Here is a 20,920-nt window from a genome sequence, read left to right on the forward strand (position 1 = left end):
CCTATGAATGGAACATCTCTTTGTGTTCCTCCTCCAACTCAGTGTGCATGTGTGAAATATAAGGCAAAGTCCGCCCCACTAAACCCTCACCAGTCCAAATAATTTCCATTCCTGCTGGCTTTGCAAACATCTTGTGCCTAAAGAAAGGATAGTTTCAGGAGCTATTCAGCTACTAGCCATAGTCACAGTAGATGGATCTCCTAAAAGAAACCACTGGTTTGTACTGGTACCCAGTACCAATAGGCTGCACAATCAGCACAGGAGTTGTGTGAGATTTGTGATTCAGCAGCAAAAGCTGCCCCCCAGAGGAACAAGTCGTTAGGCAAATTATTAGCAGCGTAGTCCAAAAATACCTCTACACATTCAGCAGTGAGCGTAATTATTGTAGTCGCTTTACTAATTTAACCAAAGATTTCAGAGATTCAACAACTTAAATACAGACAACTTTACCCAGAATGATTTGGAAGTACAGATAAACAAATGTAACATTCTTCAGGAGATGGATTTTAGTTGCATTTAATAAACACCAATAAATACTGAAAAAGACAAGAAAAATGAAAAAAGAAACAATGTCAACAACTTTAAATTGTCCCACGGACTATATTGATAATTTAAGCTCATTTTTGTTACTTTTGCAACAGAGATTTCATCCTTTTCTAATTAAAAAAGGAAAAACAGTGTATTAATGATACAAAACCAGGAAAGGGGACACAACCAGAGCAGAAAAAAATGACACATCTACTTAGAACCATATTACAGTTTGGCAGGAATACTCCTGACGTACACCACATATGTGTGACAGCATCACAATTACAGGCATGACACAATGATTACCCAAAATGAAAATCAGCATTAGTAAAAGGGAAAATGAAGACTGGAAAAGGAAAGAAAAAACAAAGTAAACTTTAAATGCCACCTTTTCATCATCGTCTCCTAAGGCAATGTTTCATGCACTACCTCCTCTAGAAACTAGACAAAGCTTCCCCATGCCCTATATATTCCCTTTCATTTAGTTTCATGAAGAAAGGTTTGAAAGAGCAGACCGCTGGGAAGAAATACTACAGACTTCTAAATTAGTGAAAGAACTTCCAGCATCGCTGTTATATTCTGGGTAGGAGGAACTGGAAGAAATTATGTTTTTCAGCCTCTGCAGTGCAATGATCAATAGCAAAAGGAGGAAAGCTAAGAGACTGAGGAATATAGAAACATAGACGTAGACGTTGGATAAACGGCCAGGTGATGAATCCACAGATGTTGAAAGCGATGTGGGATACAGCTCCAGAAAAGTCCCATTTTCCATGTTCCCTACAAAACCAGATGAAGGGTCGGGCTCTGACATTTTGGGGTTTGTGCTTTAACAATCACCACAGATCTTGTATTCAAAGGAAGTTTTAGCAGCATAACAGAGGGCTTGATTTAGATGAGCGCTTCTCCATCACAGCAAAGAGGTAACAAGTCAGCCAGCGATCAGATCTACCCTTTACTGCTCAAGTCCAGGGCAAGGGAATAGTGTGTTCTTCAGAACTGCAAGGAAAAAAAACAAGAGTAAGATTAATTTACTAGCTAATGTTTTTTAATGTGTACATGGGACAATCCAGTTCCTCAGAGTTGTAATTCTTGAGGCATTACTTAACTACTGTCTATTTGCCAAAATGAAGGAATAAAGATAAATCCTATAAAACTGATTCTTCCCCAGGATTTCTTTGACTGTAGAACAGACCGATAAGAGTAGCTTTGAGCTTTACATGGGACAGGCATACTAGAATCCAAATTCGTCTTGTGGATAAAAGCTAATCAAGGAATGAAAAACCCCTCTCAAGACGTCAGTTTCTCAGCCTAGAGGAAGGCCCTACAACACCACTGTGGGTGATAAATCCACAACCTTCAGCCACTTATTCCATACTGTCTTACCTGAGGTGACCAGAATTGGAAAATCTGCCAGACCTGACTTGTTATTTATGAAATGGATCTGATGGTTTCAAAGATCAAAATGCACCTCACACTCATACTGTGAAGCTCATCTCAATGGCACACACGTTTCCATGAAGCGCTGCAGCTTTTGACACCTACAAGCAAAACCCTGAGGAAACAGGCAGCCCCAGCAGCTCAGGAACAAAGAGGGGAATACCCATGAGCAGCAGAGCTTTGCCTTCAGCCACCTTGTGTTTAAACCTGGAAACTCTGGTGCTCAAGTTCAGAGTAGAACAAGAGGAGTGGACTGAGGTAAGTTGAGCTGCTTTTTATTTTAAAACCAATGCGGTCAACCTCCACCTGCAACCTGGAAGAGCATGAGAAGGCTTGCTGGTAGAGGATTGCTTGTTAAAAGCAGACATGCTCTAGCTGAATTAAATGCAGCAAGCCATTGCCTTTGTTGTGATACAGAATAAATCACGCAAGGTGTAAGCGTGGAGGAAATGAAGCTCATTTTCTCTATGTAATTATCCACATACTATCTTTCCATCCATCAGTCACAGAATCACATAATTATATAACTGGAAAGGACCCTTAAAGGTCACTTGGTCCAAATTCCCTGCAATGAGCTACAGCTCCATCAGGTGTTCAGAGCCCGTCCAGCCTGACCTTTGAGGGCATCCACCACAGCACCCACCAGGGATGGGACATTCACCACCTCTCTGGGCAACCTGTGCCATTGCCTCACCACTCTTACTGCAAAAAACTTCTTCCTTATATCCAGTCTATATCTCCCCTCTTCTAGTTTGAAACCATTTCCGCCGTCTGTGGTCAACCTCTCATTGCAGATGCTTGGGCACAGCAAGGAAAGGAACTGAGAATTCCTCCCCTCTAGGAAGGCAATATCCATACAGCCCTAAGTTCCTAGCATGGTCCCTCTCATCTTGACCTTGCTTTGGGCCTTGTTCTGTGGTCTCAGCTTAATAAAATTATCTCTAACCCACAGCTAGAGGCTTTGAGGAAAATCCCACTGGTTTTCATGTCAACGAAGAGAGCAAACTGTCATCAACAGTAAAAAAGACAGAATGGGGACCTTAAAGTAATGATTCAGTAGCCTGTGGCCTCCTTCTGTGTGTCACACAACTGCTGAACTATCTCCCACTGTTTCCACTGAAGTGTCCCAGCAATATTCTGTGCAATGTTCTGCCTTCCATTTTTTTCCTTTAACCTTATTACTTCTGCTAACTTAGAAAAGTTCCTCTGTCCTCAAGAGGGTGACACTTTTTGACACTTGCTTTGACCGTGAAAGTCCCAATCTGAATTAAAGCTTCTTAGGAAATATAAGATACTTTTCTGCTGGTGCTGCTTCTTCTCAAGAAGCCCTGAAGTCACCTACTGAAAAATGCGTTGCATCTACTGAAGTTATCTGCACTGTTACTCACGGTATTTTTGCGCTATAAATTACATTTAGGTGCTCATGCCCCATGCCTCAGTGAACAAAGACAATATTAAGCAGAAGGTAGAATCTAATCCTATTTTTTTTAATCCTAATGTGTATTTTATATACCTCAGGATCATGTCTATATTAATAAATAGAACAAGTCAGGTCCATTCTTTGGTGCTGAAAACAACTTGCATGGCACACTGCACAAAGGTGGCTGAACTCTCTTTATGTCCATGGACAGGATGGCCAACTTGCAGCTGCCTTTGGAAATGAATGATGGCCACTGCTAACCTCACATATGTCCAGGCATGGCTCGCAGAGGGCTAGCTGGCTGAAACCATGCCAGGAAGTGTGCTACTAATTCAACACAAGAGCTAATGACAGGCGTATGGCCTGGCCTGGATTAATTTACTAATATATTCACATCCATAATGTTTTGATGGACAAAAGGTTACATTCCAGATGTTGTTTTATTGCAGAGCTTCTGGTAACCTTCATCAAGTATCCCAAAAGCCTACAAGATATACAGGAGTACAAAACTGCATCTGCAAATACCAGATAAAAATATTCCTCCCCTTGTGGTATGTAGCTCACACAGACGTCTAAATTATATTTAAAAGAAGCACTTTTATACCACTAATGGTTTTTATCCCAACAAGAAGCAGTATTTATTACAAGCACCTTATGAAATGAATCACAACAGACTGAACAGAGAGATCCTTATGAGATTACAGTCCTTTTGAACTAGCTCTAATTTAGTGATCCAAAATTAACTAACAGAACAATACATGTTCATTTCATGTTCTGGAAGTAGTTAAGCATCTTACAGCTAATTTATCCTTTTTAAAAGATAAGCTTTGATATAGAAGATGTTTATCCTTGATTACTCGTCATAATGAAAAGCAGATCCATTAATAATTGAATTTTCCTATAATAACTTAAGGAATTAATTCACATAAATTCTTTAATATGGCAGAAGTTAAAAGCCTTTAAATTCTTCACAAATTTGAAATCCGCTGTGTTCTACTTTTACCATTAATGGTTTTGGCCCTGATACAAGGAAGAACTTTGGCGTAAGACTTCTTTTGAAGCAAGTAAAAATTTATAGTCTTCAAGAGGACTAATCAGAAGCTTACAGTTAAGCAGAGATGTGAGTGCTTTGCTAGATCAGAGCCCTTACAGGTCTTACAATACCAGCTGGACTATTTTTAACTGAGTATTTTGTGGTGAGATCAGAGGCGCCATCAACTCCGATTCCAAATGACTATGGCCCACATCCCAGCTGCCTCACTCACACTGCACAGGGATGTAACATGTAACTGGATCTCATCATACATCTTCAGCTAAAGTGACTCTTTAGGTAATGTTTTTGGAAGAAAAAAAAAAGCGAAGTGTGTTGTTTTAATCACGCATTTAAAAAATACACACCTAAAATGCTGGGTCCTGCTCAGCCTTAAAGGATTTTTACAAACCATCTGTACCCAACTGAAGTAAGTTACCAGCAATGTCCTATGGGAGCGTAATCATATCGTCCCCTAACATCTGAACAGCATTCATAGGAAAGGCACAACAAGTGTACAGAAATAAAACAGATCCAAAGCTGAACCCTGATGAAGTTCCCTGATGCAATCCCAGCACTGCAGAAAGAGCTAGAAATCACACAGCAGCTCAGCTGGTGACTATCAGGTGGAAGTGCAGTTCTGGACTGAATGCAGCTACACAGCCCTGGGAGTGCACAAACCTCTGCCATGAGGCAAACCAGACCTTCTGGCTTCAAAGAGCATCTCTATGTTGCGCACTACAGCTACCATCTTGGATCAGCTTCCTGCTCCTTCTGAAACGAGGAGGTAAGTAATGCAACCATTTGTCTCTCTTCTCTAGCCCTCCCAAAGGAATAACCTTCAGTAAAGCCAGATGTTGGCTTCACCTTCTTCCTTTGTAAATGGGTTTGTGCATTTCAGAAAACTATGTAGAATAACTACAGACCAAACCTGGTCCCAGCAAAATGATTATGAAGTTTGTCACTGACTTCAAAGTATAATGAGAAAACTGGAAGTGGTTAATGTCAGTAAACCCACTGTCTTCTGAGACCTGCAAAATGATCGAGGGGTTCAACTTTTGTAGTAGTCCATACTTTTCCCTTGTCTACTGCTGGAAAGGTGTTTTTGTCCTTAAGCTGAAGACTAAATTTAAAGCACAATTGCTGAATGACTGGAAATGAACTCTTGTTCTGAAAGCAGGAGACTGTGTTCCTCTTGTTTTTCGTTGCACTTCTTGAATGATCTCCTGCCACAGGAGAACTGCCAACTGTCTTGCAGGAAGAGTCAGTGTTTGTGGTGCAGGTGGATTCAGATGACCTTCTCAGTGGCACCTCTGTAATCCCAGGACACGGATGTGCAACTTGAGGAGCCTTCATGAATCACTGAGTCCAATCCCACTGCTGCCCCAGGCCATACATACTCTGTCCTTCCACTCTGGCTGAGTTCCCACCATGCTATTACTCCACTGTTACACCACTTTGCTGCTCTGATGGACAAACTACTGACACAGATTGACACACTATACAAAAAAAAAAAAAAGCAGCACAGACTTCAGCTCCGCACTCTGCTGGCTTTAGATATAAAAGAGAAAAGGCTTACTCAACTACTTCAACCCCCAAATATGAGGGCCAGCACACAAGGTTTTATTAGAAACACGGTGTCCTTTATATGCACTTTCCAAACAGACCATTATGCAAGTATTATCTTCCATTTGTGCATTGCTACTCCATTCATGTCCTCTATATAAATCACTTTCCAAAGGTGATGATACTCTTATTCTGAGAGCAGGGCTACCTGACAGATTCTTCAAGCAGCCCCAGCTGGTTTGTCATCTTTTATTCTATCCTATGGTAAGTGGGAGATATACAAATTGACCTTCACAGAAAGCAAGATAAAGTGGGGAGGTGAAGATTAAGAAACCACCACTATGTCAGAGCAAAATCACAGTTGCCATGCAGTAGCATGTCTGTGAATGTGTGCCAAAGCTATCAACTGCTCACATCTCTGATGGCACCTATCATAAAAACTACTTCTGAAAACTGCAGTGTGGTCAGGGGTGGAGGTCTCATCAGTTAACACATGTCCAGGGTGCCCAGCTGTGCGAAACACATGCAATTTAATCTTGAACATAGCTGAGACATCAGTCATCTCCCTGTTCAATCTAACATGAATTTTAAATGAGGCTGAAGTGCAATCCAAGAAGTCATGAAGTAAACAGAGAGCTTTTACATTTCCCAGCGTCATAAATCCTTTACCATCCAGTTGCCTGTATGTCTCTGAATACCTTGATGCAACAACTCTATTTCTCCAGACACACTGAAATAATTTAATGGCACATACTCTCATACACTGAGCGCCTAACAATGAGGAACAGGAAGGAAAGATAAGTCTGGTAGATTCATTTTCTTTGGAGTTTATCAGCCATAGATAAGCACTTTGTTTCCTTGGTTCTTCCTTGCTTTTTGTGACTACAGGCTGAGAAATACATTAATTACTTCATAGGCTTCAAAGTGTTTACGCAGACAGACAAACAGACATCAAGGGAAATCAGTGTTTTTAATTTTGGGGTAAATAATACCTTTGTCATGATCTTCCATCAGCTCCTTTGCAGGTAAGAAGGTATTCTAAAAAGCTGTTTTCTTATTGTAAACAACTAGCAGGGGAGAGCTTACTTTGCTTTTACAATTGTTACAACAGTGAGCTTCCTTTTCCTTTCAGACATCAATATGGGATTCATCTGCCTTCCTTCCCTAAAAACTTGAAATCATTTTGACCGATTTCAGCCCAGAGGCGGAGGATAAATCATGGAATGGCTTGGGTTGGAAGGGACCTTAAAGATCAGGCAGCTCCAACCTTACTGCCACAGGCAGTGCTGCAATGAAAAAATTAGGTTTCCGCAATCTTCTTCGAAACAGATGGCTATGGGGAGGACAGGGAGTCATTCAATGAGCCAGGGAAGGACTGGTGAAGCTCACCCATGGGCATCTGTCCACAGAGCCACAGCGCAACAGGCTTCGTTCCCTCCATGCACACTGTCCTTCCACAGATCCAGCTCCCCTGCTGGCACATACGTGTATCCTGGGGGACACAGAGGTGCAGATGGAAGAAGCACACTTGCAGTGGTCATGTGTGCTAAGCAGAGGAAAGCACAGAGGGAGTCAAGGATGGGGCTGCTTGCATTGCTCACAGATGTGTTCTCTGCTCTCTTTTGTCCTTCTGGTAAGTCAGAACCAGGAGTGAGTGGATAATGATATCATCCCCTCATGACCTGGAAAAAAACTCCCTCTCCTTTGTTCAGCATCAGAACAGACCTGACAGGAGAGTAATTGTGCAGACTCCCAGAAGGCAGCCCAGGTGATGCCAGTTCTAGTATGAAATCTCCTGATGCTTAAAGATACCTCCATCCTCAGTCCTATTATTACGGTGTTATTACTGCCTCCAAAGGCTGGCAGCAAGTTTTCACTAGATCTACGAAAGAGATTAAGACTTCTCACAACCCTTGTCAATTTGATATAGATGTGAAGGCCAGACAGCTTCTTGTTTAGTTTGTCTGTCTTCCATCCTACCACCTTTGTCCAATGCATTCATTTCTTTTACCATATAGGATTACTTCACCACAAATGAACAACTCGCAACACAAAACATTTAATGCCATTAAAATACATTTACATGCTCATACCAAAGTACTGACTGAACCTTACATACAGGGAACCCTCCAGCCTTGAAAAGTAGTTTGCTCTATGCTGGAAAAATGTGTAATTTTAACATTTTGCAACTAAACCAGAAAACAGTGCTAGACAGAAGAGAAGCTAACAATAATTTACTTGGTTGAAAATGTAGAAAGAGTAGGTAGGGAAGCCAAAGAATGACTTCTTGCTTGGAGTTCAGCAAGAATACGATCCTTAATTTTTCCTATTCTTTCATAAATGCCTTTGGCAATTGAAAAACCACAAGTACATAAGATCTTGTTTCTTCATGTCTCTGGACTCTCCAGAAGCACAGAATCCCTTTACCACTCTGCCTGAGAAACAGGATCAATCATCTACTTACTCAGTATAAAAGTGCACACAAGGAAAAGGAAAATCTATTTCCTGCCACAAGAAAAGTCTTCCCTTTAATTTATGATTTAATTTCATCTTTCATTATGATCTAATACAATTTAAATTTATGATTTTAAAAATCTATGAGGACAACAGCCCAGATGGCTTGGTTGCAGGTCAAAATCAAGTTATATTTTGTTTGGGGTTCTGTGTGGGGTTGGGAAAAGGAACCCCTCAGAGCTACAGGGATACTCAATTAATTCAGATAGGCTCAAAATGCCTTTATCATTTCCATTTCCCATGCATCTGCACACTATAGTTATTTATATCAATGCAAAGCAAAGACACTGTGACCTGAGACCAGACCTAAAGCTTCCACCCCTTCAGTCACTGTCAGTTGAACATGCTCCTTAAAAATATAAGCAAAGAGAAGGAACACTTACAAGCAGGATGACAGAAGAATACAAGCCAGAAGTCCAATGTGCCGGAGGTGGTTGGTTATCGCACCCAAATCTAAAGGGACTGCACGCTGAGAAAAGCCTCTCTAAAAAAGCAAATAAATAAAAGATGAAGAGTTTAGTAATAAATACATTAATTAAACAAATAAATAAACAAACAAACAAGGAAAACCATGGAGGAAAAGTACTGAATTTTGATTCTTTTCAGTGCCAGAAATTTCAGAGGAAAACAAAGCAAATGAAGCCTTGGCATGTTTTTCATTTCTGGTAGCCACATTTCTGCTAGCTGTCCACCTACAGCACTGCATATATAATACAAAAATCACACTTATCTCCTGATCTGTGCTTTACAGACATGTCTCAATAATACCCTTCCCCTCTTCTTTTGCAAGGTACTCCTGGACCAAGACAGCCTGCTGTCCCCTGGCACTGCTATAAGCACTGGAGCTGTATATCTCTGTTCATTTCACATCATCATCTGAAGACTCCTGCCAGGAATCAGGTCTTTCTATGTTGTACACCATCATTTCTTTTTATTTCAGACAATTTGCAGTTTAAATTCACTTACCTGAAATCCCCAAACTGAATATTGTATGTACACATGGAGAGCTGGTAGATTTTTGCATTCTAAATTCATTCAATACTTCAAATGAAAACCTGGCCCCTGAACTGCCTTTAATAAAGCAAAGTAAATTGATTTTATATGTGAAAAACAATCCCAGACAGCACAGATTAAAACAAAGTATGGCCACTTTCAAGAAGATACTCCCCTCCAGGAAAGAAAAGACAGTCACAGTCATTATACATCTCAAAGCACTACCCTTTCAGCACATTTGGTTTGAACTGCATTAGAGAAGCAGATCTCTGGGGATGAATGTTAATGCATTGTTACGTTGCTTTCATCCCTTCCATCACTGAATCACTTATGGTTTAAGCCTGTCCAAGTTCAATAAGGAAAATTATCTCGTGCAGCTGTTAAAAGTCAGCATCACCAAAATGCAAATGTTTTGATAACACTGTATTTGATAACAGTGTCTATGTCATGATGTTCCACCTAGACAGAGGCAGACGGCTTCCTGACCACCTCCGCATCAAGGAGGAGAGCTGTGAGGCTGCAGTTAAAGCCTCAGGTTGGCATCCCTAGGGCTGGACCCAGCTCCTGTTTGGGTGTGAGGGCAGTGAGTGCACCTCTCTGGGTGGTGGAGCATGCAGGCTGAGGTAGGTGCTGCTGGGAGGATGGAGAGGTGGATGCAACAATCCCTGCAAAGCTCTTCTTTCGCATATCTGCCTCGTAACAGAGTTCCATCCTATGCCCTGTAATTTCATCTACTCACTGTAGAGAACCTTTCTCTTCCCTTTGTTTCTTTCAGAATGGCTGCCATGGGGAAAGAGGCACAAATCTCTGCAGCAGAGATTTTAAAAACAACAAATATAAATGGTTTTGCTTCTTTTCCAGCTCTCCTTTGTCTCTGCAGGAGACATCTCCCCTGACATGCACTGAGCACTGCTCTTGCCCATTCCAGGCCTTCATGTGATACAAAACCCCAGTCTCCAATGAGGCGAAAGGAACAGAGCCTACAAAACCAGAGCCTATAAAACCTTGAGCTGATAAAACACACCAGAGATGCAGTATGAAGCTTAACACCACTCCATCAGGCCCTGTCGTTGTCACAGAGAGCAGAGCTCAGCACTGCCCTTCAGCTCCCTGTGAGCTGCAGCCGCCATCAGGCCTCCCCTCAGCCTGCTCTGCTCTGGGCTGAGCACACCAGGGGCCTCAGCTGCTCCTTGTATGCCTTGCTCTCTAGATTCTCCACCATCTTTGTAGCCCTCCTTTGGGTGTTCTCCAACCATTTTATGTCTTTCTTAGATTATTTTTGCTCCTGTTGGTTACCTGCCAAATTCAACCGAACGTCAAAGACATCCGAGCTCTGAAAGCTTGGTGACAACAGATGAACAGGAAGAGGAGACACCGAGGTTCAAACAGCCACTTGGTTCCCCCTAATGGCTTCAGATCTCACTACTTGCCTTCTGCAGCTAAATGCAGACCCAGATGCCACAGCCAAAGCAAGAGACCCCTCCGTGGGTGCTCCTGGAGGCTGCAGGTTGGCAAGGAGATCCAGTGCAAGGGGAGAGGAACCCAAAGGGATCGGGATTCTTTCATTTCTGCATTTACAGAACAACTTTTTGTTCAATCTTTGGCAACCTCAAATTTGAAAGTTTTGTCTTTCTTTGAGTAGACAATCTAGTGTCTGGTGGAATGACCGCACATTTTCACAGGGCAAAAATAAAGGAAGGCCAAAAAACCTGTTTCCCTCAGTGAAAATATAGGAAAATATCTGAAAATGTTTCAGCTGCTTCTTCTCAGCTCTCCTCTTATGGCTGTCATCCCATTCCTGCTGCCCCTCTCTGCAGAGGTTGCAAACAGCTCTGCAGAGGATCCCATTTGGAGCACGAAGCCACCCACTATGAGTGTGAGGGGTGATACAGTTAATCTCAAAGCAAACAGAAGTTAATTAAACTTTGTTGGCTGGTGCCAAGTTCTTAGCAGCAGCTCCCAATCACCAAATTTTGTACTTGCAGCAGGGGGACTGGTGTGGGGCTCCATGCTTGTGGCCAAAGACTCAGGGCAGCGGAGGGCAAACAGCTCCCCCTGAAGCTGTGTGGACTCCTGGTGGGACAGATCCTCAGCATCGTTTATTCAGAGAAAAACCTGTCATATACAACATCCAGCCCCAGGGCAAGCAGTCCTGATTATCAAGGCTGGCTTTCATTCTCCATTGCACTCACCTGTGAAGCTAACACCTTGCAGGGTTCTGGTTTGCATCACACCTGGGAAAGGGGAAAAAAACCTCCAGAAATACCAGGCCCCAGCCCTGTCACATGCCAGGAAGATAGCCTAAGGGCTAAATATGGATAATCTGAGAGTGAATGGATTTCAGGTCTCTGTTAACCCCAGCGGTGCTGCAGCACTATACCCTGCTGAACAGCATGTGGCCCTGAACCAAGTCAAGGGGGTTATCAGCCCCTAATTAGTGACACAGTTATGCAGGAAGTGGTGTCCAGAGTAAAAAGAGAACACTTTCCTATTGTAAAACTTAGGTGACACACTGGTTGCAATATACTTCATAAAAACAATCTGAGCACATGGCCTGCATGAAGCCCTCGAATATCAAGCAGGCTTCATGTAAACCTTAGAAATCCCAGCACAATATAAAGATAGGACAGAAACTGCATGATATATGAAACAGAACTCTTTGTTAATGCACCATTTTGGTTCAGAATTTCTTCCCCCCAGAAAAGCAGATTCAGTACCAACCATGTTCTGTGGTTCACATCTCGAATGCCTGTGAATTTGGGCGCAGATGTACCCTCACAGTAACTCTGCTCGCTGTAACTCTGTTTCCGGACTCAACATTCCTGCTTTGATTCTCTATGTCCTCTCAGCTGTATAAATGGACAAGATCTCCATCCTTATCCTACCAACACAGGCGTCATGCCCTCCCTTGACAAAGAGGCTGTGGCATTACCATCTCTATAGGTGTGTGCATAACATTTACCTATTTTCATTGCTTGCAAAGCGGTGTGCAGTAGCTGACACAACGATAAAACTCTGTTGCAAAAGGCGTTGCAGCGAACCAAGCTGTGATGTGTAAGCATAAGGGGGCAGGGTTGCACCTGAAATGTCAAAAGGAGCAAGTGCAGAGAGCTAATGCTAATCACAGAGCATGGAAGGACGCTGCTGCTGGTGCCAGATAGAGTTATCTGTGCGACACTGCCTCTCAGGTGTCCCAGCCTTAGAGGACACCACTGTGCTCAAATCTATCCCCAGACTAATTCTAGTGACAGGGATGTGCGGCAGCGCGGTGAGGGCTTCTCTCCGCATCAGACAGCCACAGAAGGCATCAACCGTGGACGTGCTGGGACATATCAAGGAAATTAATGATGCGACAGACAGGGCACCTATACGAAGCTACAAAGCAAAGCTCAGAGAAATACGAAGGTGATAGTTAGGAAGATGGATGCTGGGAGCACAGGGAGATCAAAGCTCGGGGGCTACGTCTTGGAAAAGCAGGAGAGCTGGGATGTCACATATGGGACCGCAGCCAGGATGCTGAATGCGAAGCCTGCAGCTGATGTGTCCGACGCAGCTGTGAAAGGGCAACAGACAGCAGGATGACAGCGAGGGGAGATGCAGCCGAGGCTCAGAGGTGGCTTTTTGCAACAGCACTGCGGACAGGCTGTGCCGTAACAGGATTTCCTCTGTGCAAACCAGGAAAAGGAGGCAACTACAGCCATGAAGACACAGGGGCAGGAGTGCTTGCAAGAGGGTGTTAGAGAGAGAGACGCAAATGTCACAACTTCTCAATAGTTAAATTCCGAGCCTCAAAACCCAGCAGGAACATCAGTAACTTCTAGATGTGCTCTACGGCTGAGCTAATTCCTCTTACGCTTCTGCGTCGATGGGGCGCCAGGAGGAGAACTGCGCTGCTTCCTGCCTCTGATGGGGAATGCACAGAACACCATTTATAATTTGCAGTGCACCACTAAGACCCAATTATGAACCGAGACATTTGGCAGACACCATCTACCCCGGTCAGCCTTTTACGTCTGAAAAGGTTAACGAAATGCAAATGGCCATAACTTCTTGTGCCAAATATTTCCATACGTGTGCACCCACCAAACGGGTGATGATATTAGAGTACGCTTGGATGCTGAAGTAGCCCAGGACCCCTTCCTCGTCAGCTCCAGGTGCAACAGCATTTCTCCTGCTGACAGCAGTGCAAGCATCCTGGACATGGCAGGCAGCAGCTTGCAGGCAGGCATGCCTGCACGCCGGAGCAGACACACAGTGATAGCCAGCAGCACCATCCCTAACAGGGACAGGCCCTTCTAGACAACACAGCAGAGAGAAGGAGACCGCTTTTAGACTGTCCATCATTTCAGACCGTTCAGGCTCAGCACACTCAGCACAGGGTCAAAATGACCGCAGAAAAGCAAAATGGTACAGAAACAGATATCCATCCTCCAGCTGGATCGTTTATTGGAATAAAGCTGCCAGCACCACGTACCTGCTCTAGACTCCGGATTTCATACACTTCTTTTATTCATCTTTGTCCCATCCTGCTATAAATACCTACAAATTACATTTAATAATACTCACTATGCCTTCCTAATTTTCTTTACTTACGTACATGCTAAGAAGTCTGGCACACGCCCAGGCTTTCAGCAGTATTTTCAGCATCTCCCTATCACTACCACTGAACATCTGCAAGGATGGGAAGAGTTTGCTTTGCTTCCTCTGTCCCAAACTTTGTTACCCCCACTGAGATGGTACTGCGACAGCCCAGAGCTCAAAGCTGGGCACAAAGTCTTTGGAAAGGGTGCATTTCTGTGCATCCCTCCAGGTTCATTATTCCAGACTGTGTAATCTAAGCTCTGTTCATCTCCCAGCCCACAGGATAGGCGTCTTAGAATTCATTTGCAGAGGGAGCGGTTCCTTTGCTGTCGTCTTCCCACCAAGAGTGCAAACGAGCACACGTGTGGCAATCGCTCCTTGTGCCCAGAGAGCCACCGAGGCGATGCACAGCGCTGACCCAACGCTCTGCACCACCCGAGCCCCAGCTGCAACGTCTCTGCGAAGGGGAAAGCGACCCGTGCGTCCCTGCCTGCCTCCAGCCAAAGCCATTCCTCCGAAACCAGAAAGCGCTCCATCCAAGCACTCTGACAACGCGCGGAGTCGGGAAGGACAATACCGGGTTCTTGCCAAAGCACCTTTGGGACCAACCCAACGCGGGCCCGGTGCACATCGAGGTCAAACGCTCGTGAAAGCCGACCGCTTTGGGTTCTGGCAGGCGGGCACCGGGTGACCCGGGGCGGCAGAAGCGGGGCAGCCCCCGCAGCTCCGAGCATCGACACCAGCGGCACGGCCCCGCCAGCGATCGGAACAACAAAAAAGAAAAAAAACAACCCAAAAACAAAACACCAAAAAAACCCCACAACCAATAAAACAAAACCCAAGCCAAGAGCTAACGTCCATAAAGAAAAAAAAACAAACAAACCACAAAGCCCTCAGAGAGAGGAGCAGACCCGCCGCAACGCCGGGCTCCGAGGAACCCCCTCCCTCCGGCTCCGCTCACCGCGCCCGGCTCAGCTCCGCTTCCGTGGCGGCCGCCCCTGCCCGACTCCGGCTCCGCTGCCGCCGCCGCCGTCCCGCGCGGCCCCGCAGGCAGCACCGCCCCCGGCCCGCCCCTCGCCCGTCCCCTGCCCGCGGGCGGCCCCCGGCCCCGGGGCGGTGCGGTGCGGTGCGGCCGGAGGAGGGGAGCGGCCGCCTCGGCCCCGGCTCCCGCGGGAGGTGGGTGCTGTGCGCTGCCTGGTTCCCTCGCAGATTGCCCGAAATCCTTCTGTTCCGCTGGTTTTTGGATGTAAGTCATCATACATGCCGTCATACGTGCCCGTCCCAACGGCTGGCGCAGTGTCCCACGGCAGCCCTGTAACACGGTGCTGACACGCACCGCTCTCCAGCTCCCGAGTCTGGTCCTTGCCCAAAGCACATCGAAGCGGGCAGGCAGCTCGTGGGAAATGCGGGGTCTCCGTGGAGGGGTTTTCAGCACAGGGGCAGAACACAGCACTGCAGGCAGGAGCTGGGCCCCCGTGGAAAGCAGGCATCCTGGGAGGTGCAAACAAACTTGCAAGTGTGCATCTGAACACTGCTCTGAGTTCTCAGAACAGCTGCGGAGGCCCTCGGGGATGCTTTGCCATCGTTGACCCAAGAGTAAAGGAACAGTTGTGCCCAGAGCTACTGAGACAATGCCTAAAAAGTGTCATAAATGAGAACGAAATCCGGCACTGCTGGTTTGTTTGGAGAGTGGCATAGCTGCAGGTATCATGTACTCTGGAATTGTAAATACTGGGCAATTTTTCCTGGCTAGGACACGTTTCTGCCTGGGGACATTGGGAGAAAAGGCTCAGCTGGTTTCTGGTGCACTCATCTGAGCCACGATGATTTGTTTTGGGCCAAATGACTTTAGTGTGGGTTATAAATCAGCGGTGAGCGGCGTGAAGAGCAGATGGGGAGTTTAATGCAACCTCCGCAGCTTGTGTCTGGCTCATGTCCGTGTGGAGTTCTGAAAAGGTTGTTGGGAAAGGTTGTTCTTCATTTTAAATTGCTTTCTGGGAGCCACGCAGCTGATGATGTGCTGCGGAGGTACGGCCATGAGTTGGGGTTTTGTTCAGACAGGATGCAGGACAGGAGCAGCTGGGGATGCCATGACAGGGAGCTGGTTTTGGGTTGGACAATGTGCTTGAATAAGTACATACAAGGAGAAATTTTATAGGGAAAATCATTCACAAAGAATGAACCAAATTTCTCCTCGATGTCAGTGGCATAAAAAGGAGATGGGGTTGACTTTCAAGCGGCAAAAAATGCTCTTTCCATATTTCACCAAGAGAAGGGAAGTCAGAGGTTTTGGTTGGTTGATTGGATTGTGTTTAGGGTTGGCTGCTCAAGGAGAAGAGTCATGTCTGTGGCGTAGGAACACACAAAGAGCAGAGAATCAGAATTGTGTTGGATGCCCCATTCCTAGAGACATTTAAGGTTGGTCTGGATGGGCTCTGAGCACCCTGATCAAGCTGTAGGTGTCCCTGTTCATTGCAAGGCGGTTGGACTCAATTCAGTGATTCTGTGATTATATGCTCTGGTATCCCCAGCCTGAAAGCTGACCTCTGGCTCAGCTCAGTGTGCAGCAGCTGCCAAAAAGGGCGCATTTCACAGTGGGCTGATTGACTGCATGAGCTGCTGAGGCAATGACACACTAAACCTGTTGAAACCGTAAGGAAAGAAATATTGAGGATACCTACTGCACTACCAGCAGTGATTGGATTATAGAGGTGAAGAATCCTGCCATCAGCATTTTAACAAAAACACTGAGAATTTGCAATATCCTTTCTTGTTTGTGTACTCTGACTCCTCCAAGCAATCCTTTGTGCTGGACATCATGAGCTGTTAACAGATACAGATGATGATTGAAATTCATATAGACTGGGGCCCAGGCACAATGCTCTGAGACATGGGAGAAGCAAAAGCAGTAAAGCAAAATGTTTGCTACTCAAAAAGAGAAAAAGGCAAGAATCGTGAAATTGCTTGAGTTGAAAGGGACCTTTAAAGGTCATCTAGTCTAACTCCCCTGCAATGAACAGGAACACCTGCAGCTCCATCAGGTGCTCAGAGCCCCATCCAGACTGACTCTGAATGTCCCCAGGGATGGGGCGTCCACCACATTTCTGGGCAGCCTGTTCCAGTGCCTCAGCACCCTTACTGTAAAAAACCTCTTCCTTATATCCAGTCTAAATCTTCTGTCTTTTAGTTAGAAATAATTTTCCCTTGACTTGACAGGGCTGAGAGTAGCTCTGCGGAGAAGGACTTGGGGGTCCTGGTGGATGACAAGCTGGACATGAGCCAGCAGTGTGCGCTTGCAGCCCAGAAGGCCAACTGTGTTCTGGGCTGCATTAAAAGAGGGGTGGCCAGCAGGGAGAGGGAGGTGATTGTGCCCCTCTACTCAGCTCTTGTGAGGCCCCATCTGGAGTACTGCATCCAGGACTGGGGTCCCAGTACAGGAAGGACGTGGAGCTCTTGGAGCGGGTCCAGAGGAGGGCCACTAAGATGATCAGAGGGCTGGAGTACCTCTCCTATGAGGAAAGATTGAGGGAACTGGGCTTGTTTAGCTTGGGGAAGAGAAGGCTCCGGGGAGATCTCGTTGTGGCCTTCCAGTACTTGAAGGGAGCATATAAACAGGAGGAGGAACGGCTGTTTACGAGGGTGGAAAGTGATAGGATAAGGAGGAATGGTCTTAAACTGAGACGGGAGGTTTAGGTTGGATATTAGGAGGAAGTTTTTCACACAGAAGGTGGTGACGCACTGGAACAGGTTGCCCAAGGAGGTTGTGGATGCCCCATCCCTGGAGGCATTCAAGGCCAGGCTGGATGTGACTCTGGGCAGCCTGGTCTGGTGGTTGGCAACCCTGCACATAGCAGGGGGGTTGAAACTAGGTGATCATTGTGGTCCTTTTCAACCCAGGCCATTCTATTATATGATTCTATGATATGACTTATCACAACAAACTCTGCTGTCCCTTTCCTTCTTATGGTCTCTCTTCAGATATTGAAAGGCCACTCTCAGGTCAGCTCAGAGCCTTCTCTTTTCCAGGCTGACCAGTCCCATCTCTCTCAGCCTGTCATCTAAAGAGAGCTGTTCCATCCCTCGGACCATTTTTGTGGCCCTGCTCTGGATGCAGTCCAACAGGTCCATGTCTCTCCTGTACTGAGGACTCCACATCTGGATGCAGTACTCCAGGTGGGTACAGCATAGAACAGAAGGGCAGGATCACATCCCTTACCCTGCTGGCCACACTGCTTTGGATGCAGCCCAAGATACAGTTGGCTTTGGAAATACTTCTTCTCATTACAGCTCAATTATTTCAGCATTGTAATTGCAAACTGGGACAGACAGCAGGAATTTTCCCCTGAGGTCAAGCAGGAGGAAGAAGAGAAAAAAAATACAAATGAAACAGCAGTGAAGTGGCTGCTGAGCCAGGCATGCAGTTGCTAGCACTGGCCAAAGAGTTGGTGCTATGTAAAGAAAACAAATGGTTATCCCTTGGTCTTTTTTCAATCCAGAGAATTAGAGTTCAAACCTTAATCCACTGAGGAGTGAGGAGAATCCTGAGTGCTGGTGAATGCATCAGGCATGGTCACTTGTGATCCTGAACTTTGGGGGAAGCTCAGAAGCCAGGTGCAGACCTACTCAGGATATCTCACAACGTGTGCTAGGACATACCGTCCTAGCTTGTAAAGCCACGCAAAGTGCCAGGGCAGAAAGGTGCTTCTCATTGACATTTCTGGATGTCTTTTAGCATGGGTTACATCACTGATGTCCTATTGCTCATTGTGTTCATGTGCTGTGAGCAGCTCAATGCCATCGCTTAAAGCAGCCCCAGGGGACTTGTCAGCAAGATACAGCTTTGGCAGTGCATCAGGACCTCACACAGGAGGCTGGTGGTGGGAAGCACTGCTGCTCGGCAGTAATTAACTCATGCTTCTATTGCTCTTCCTCTTTCTTGCCTTCTGAGCAAACAGCACAGAGTGAGCTGGCCCTTCCTTAGGACAGGCTTTTATGAATAATGGATCTCAAAATGTTTTGCAAAGCCAAATGTTTGGTTGTGGCATTAAATGGAGAAAAAGAAACAGGATGGCACAAAATATATTTTCAGAGAAGCTTTGAAAAATGAATGAAGGAGCAGCAAAGCAGGAAAATGGGTGAGTATCCTCCAAGTGACAAGAGCACAAAAAAGTTCTTTTAAAACCATATATATATTTTTCATGCTACAGTCAGCGAGGCACTGAATTTGCCTTGAAGTCCAGAGCAGCAGGTTGGAGGACTGGAGAACACTTTGGGTGGGTGTGGGGAACTTTGAAGTTCTGGAAAAGGCATGGTGATAAGATGTGGATTGATCAGTGCTTAGTCCAGCTGGGTTCAGTGTCACCATAACTGCCTTTGGGCTTCCCGTCAGGCATTATGTCTGGAGAGGACTTTCTACCATAGAGTACAGGAAATTTGTTGTTGTCATTATTATTATTGTTCCTGCTTTGGGAGTTCTTGATATGTTTCCCTGTACCTGCTCCGAGGCTGCAAGTGGTGCAGTAAGCAAGCAGCTTCATGATTCCCCTGCATTACTGCCAACAGAGTTGCTGTATCGCTCATCAGTATATTTAGGAGTTGCTGTCTGCTTGTTTCACCATGTCTTTTCCTCCTTAATATAGTTTGCAGGTGTACCACAGCCTGGGGAACTTGGACTGAAGAAGACGATGCAATCCCAACCTTCTTTGGGATTCTACAGTGCAAGTCTGAACTTTTCCTATTGTCATGAAATCGATCAGCACATGTTTTATCCAAATTTCTCCTTTTATGTTCCCAGTTAGGAACTATACCTGGTTCTTTTTGTCTTCACCAAGGCACTGTAATGTATACATTGAAGCACTTGGTTGGATGCTGCTCACCAAATTGCACATCAGAGTCAATAGGATTAGGTTTTCTGGAGTGTTTAAACTCAGCTGTCAATGGAAAGAGGTAGATGACTATGAAATCCTCCAGAGGGAGTTCTTATACATGGAAGCCTATGTACATGAGTTAGGTGCACGTGACCTTTTCTGGTAGCCTTAAATCCATTCATTTTTCTCAGTTTGAATGTCTGGGAAATCTAGGGACTGGCAGAGAAAGGGCTGCCTCGTTGCACTCATAAGACACAGGCACATAGCATTTAAATGAACTAAATCCTCCCCTGAAAAATCAGATCCTTGGCTGTCCAGCTGAGATGTACACTGTAAATGTTTAGATATAGAGAACTCAGGTCTGGTAGGAGCAAAGATAAAAATAAAACTCTTTGCAATTTGGGCAGATAGTTATTTCCTATTAAACACCGTCACCTCCAGTAAGTAATGACTCCTTCCCAAACACGACCGTGTTCTCCTAGCACCTGGATTTGCCCTCAGCTTGTAGCACTCTGTTCAGCATATATTTTGTCTTGAGTTTTTTCATGAACACAGAGGCTGAAAGCTAATGAGTTTGCAGGGGAACACTGCTGGATACTGAACAGGCTTCTGCGCTACAATTTGCATAAACATTGCAGTTTAATAATGGCCAACACTGCAAGTAGGAAAAGTCCTTAAAGACCTATTGAGCCAATATTTAACTTCCAATTCCTCCATCACAAAGAAGTTACTTATTAACGCAGGGGCAAGCTAATATCCTAAATGATTTTTAAAGCTCAATTGACTCCATCATTAGATGTTTTTAAAATACTTTTAGGCCACTATTAGACCTAGAATACTCCTGACACCTATAGTCTTTTTAATTACCTGCAGTCACCACTAAAAGTAGGCACCACAAAGCTCATCCATTCCCTGTGTGCTTCCTACTGATCCACTTAGGATCTTTGCCATCAGGCAGTCTAAGGAAGGGGTTATCTTTAATGA

General features: G+C 45.2%; 1 protein-coding gene across 3 annotated transcripts; it reads right to left on the reverse strand.

The window, feature by feature from the left end:
• Positions 1–370: 370 nt before the first annotated feature.
• Positions 371–15,736, reverse strand: SERTM1 (serine rich and transmembrane domain containing 1). 3 transcript variants are annotated; one of them, XM_046941835.1, is made up of 3 exons: positions 15,031–15,736; positions 8,879–8,979; positions 371–1,524 (listed from the first exon to the last, which is right to left on the reverse strand). In XM_046941835.1, the coding sequence occupies exons 1-3, from the start codon at positions 15,337–15,339 to the stop codon at positions 1,488–1,490; spliced, it is 447 nt and encodes a 148-aa protein (XP_046797791.1). In that variant the 5' UTR covers positions 15,340–15,736; the 3' UTR covers positions 371–1,487. The 3 variants fall into 3 exon arrangements, with proteins under 3 accessions (XP_046797791.1, NP_001376368.1, XP_046797794.1); NM_001389439.2 differs by having other exon boundaries at positions 15,031–15,100; XM_046941838.1 differs by having other exon boundaries at positions 14,953–15,100.
• Positions 15,737–20,920: the final 5,184 nt, after the last annotated feature.

The sequence above is a fragment of the Gallus gallus genome, chromosome 1, assembly GCF_016699485.2.
Source record: "Gallus gallus isolate bGalGal1 chromosome 1, bGalGal1.mat.broiler.GRCg7b, whole genome shotgun sequence".
Taxonomy (NCBI): Eukaryota; Metazoa; Chordata; class Aves; order Galliformes; family Phasianidae; genus Gallus; species Gallus gallus.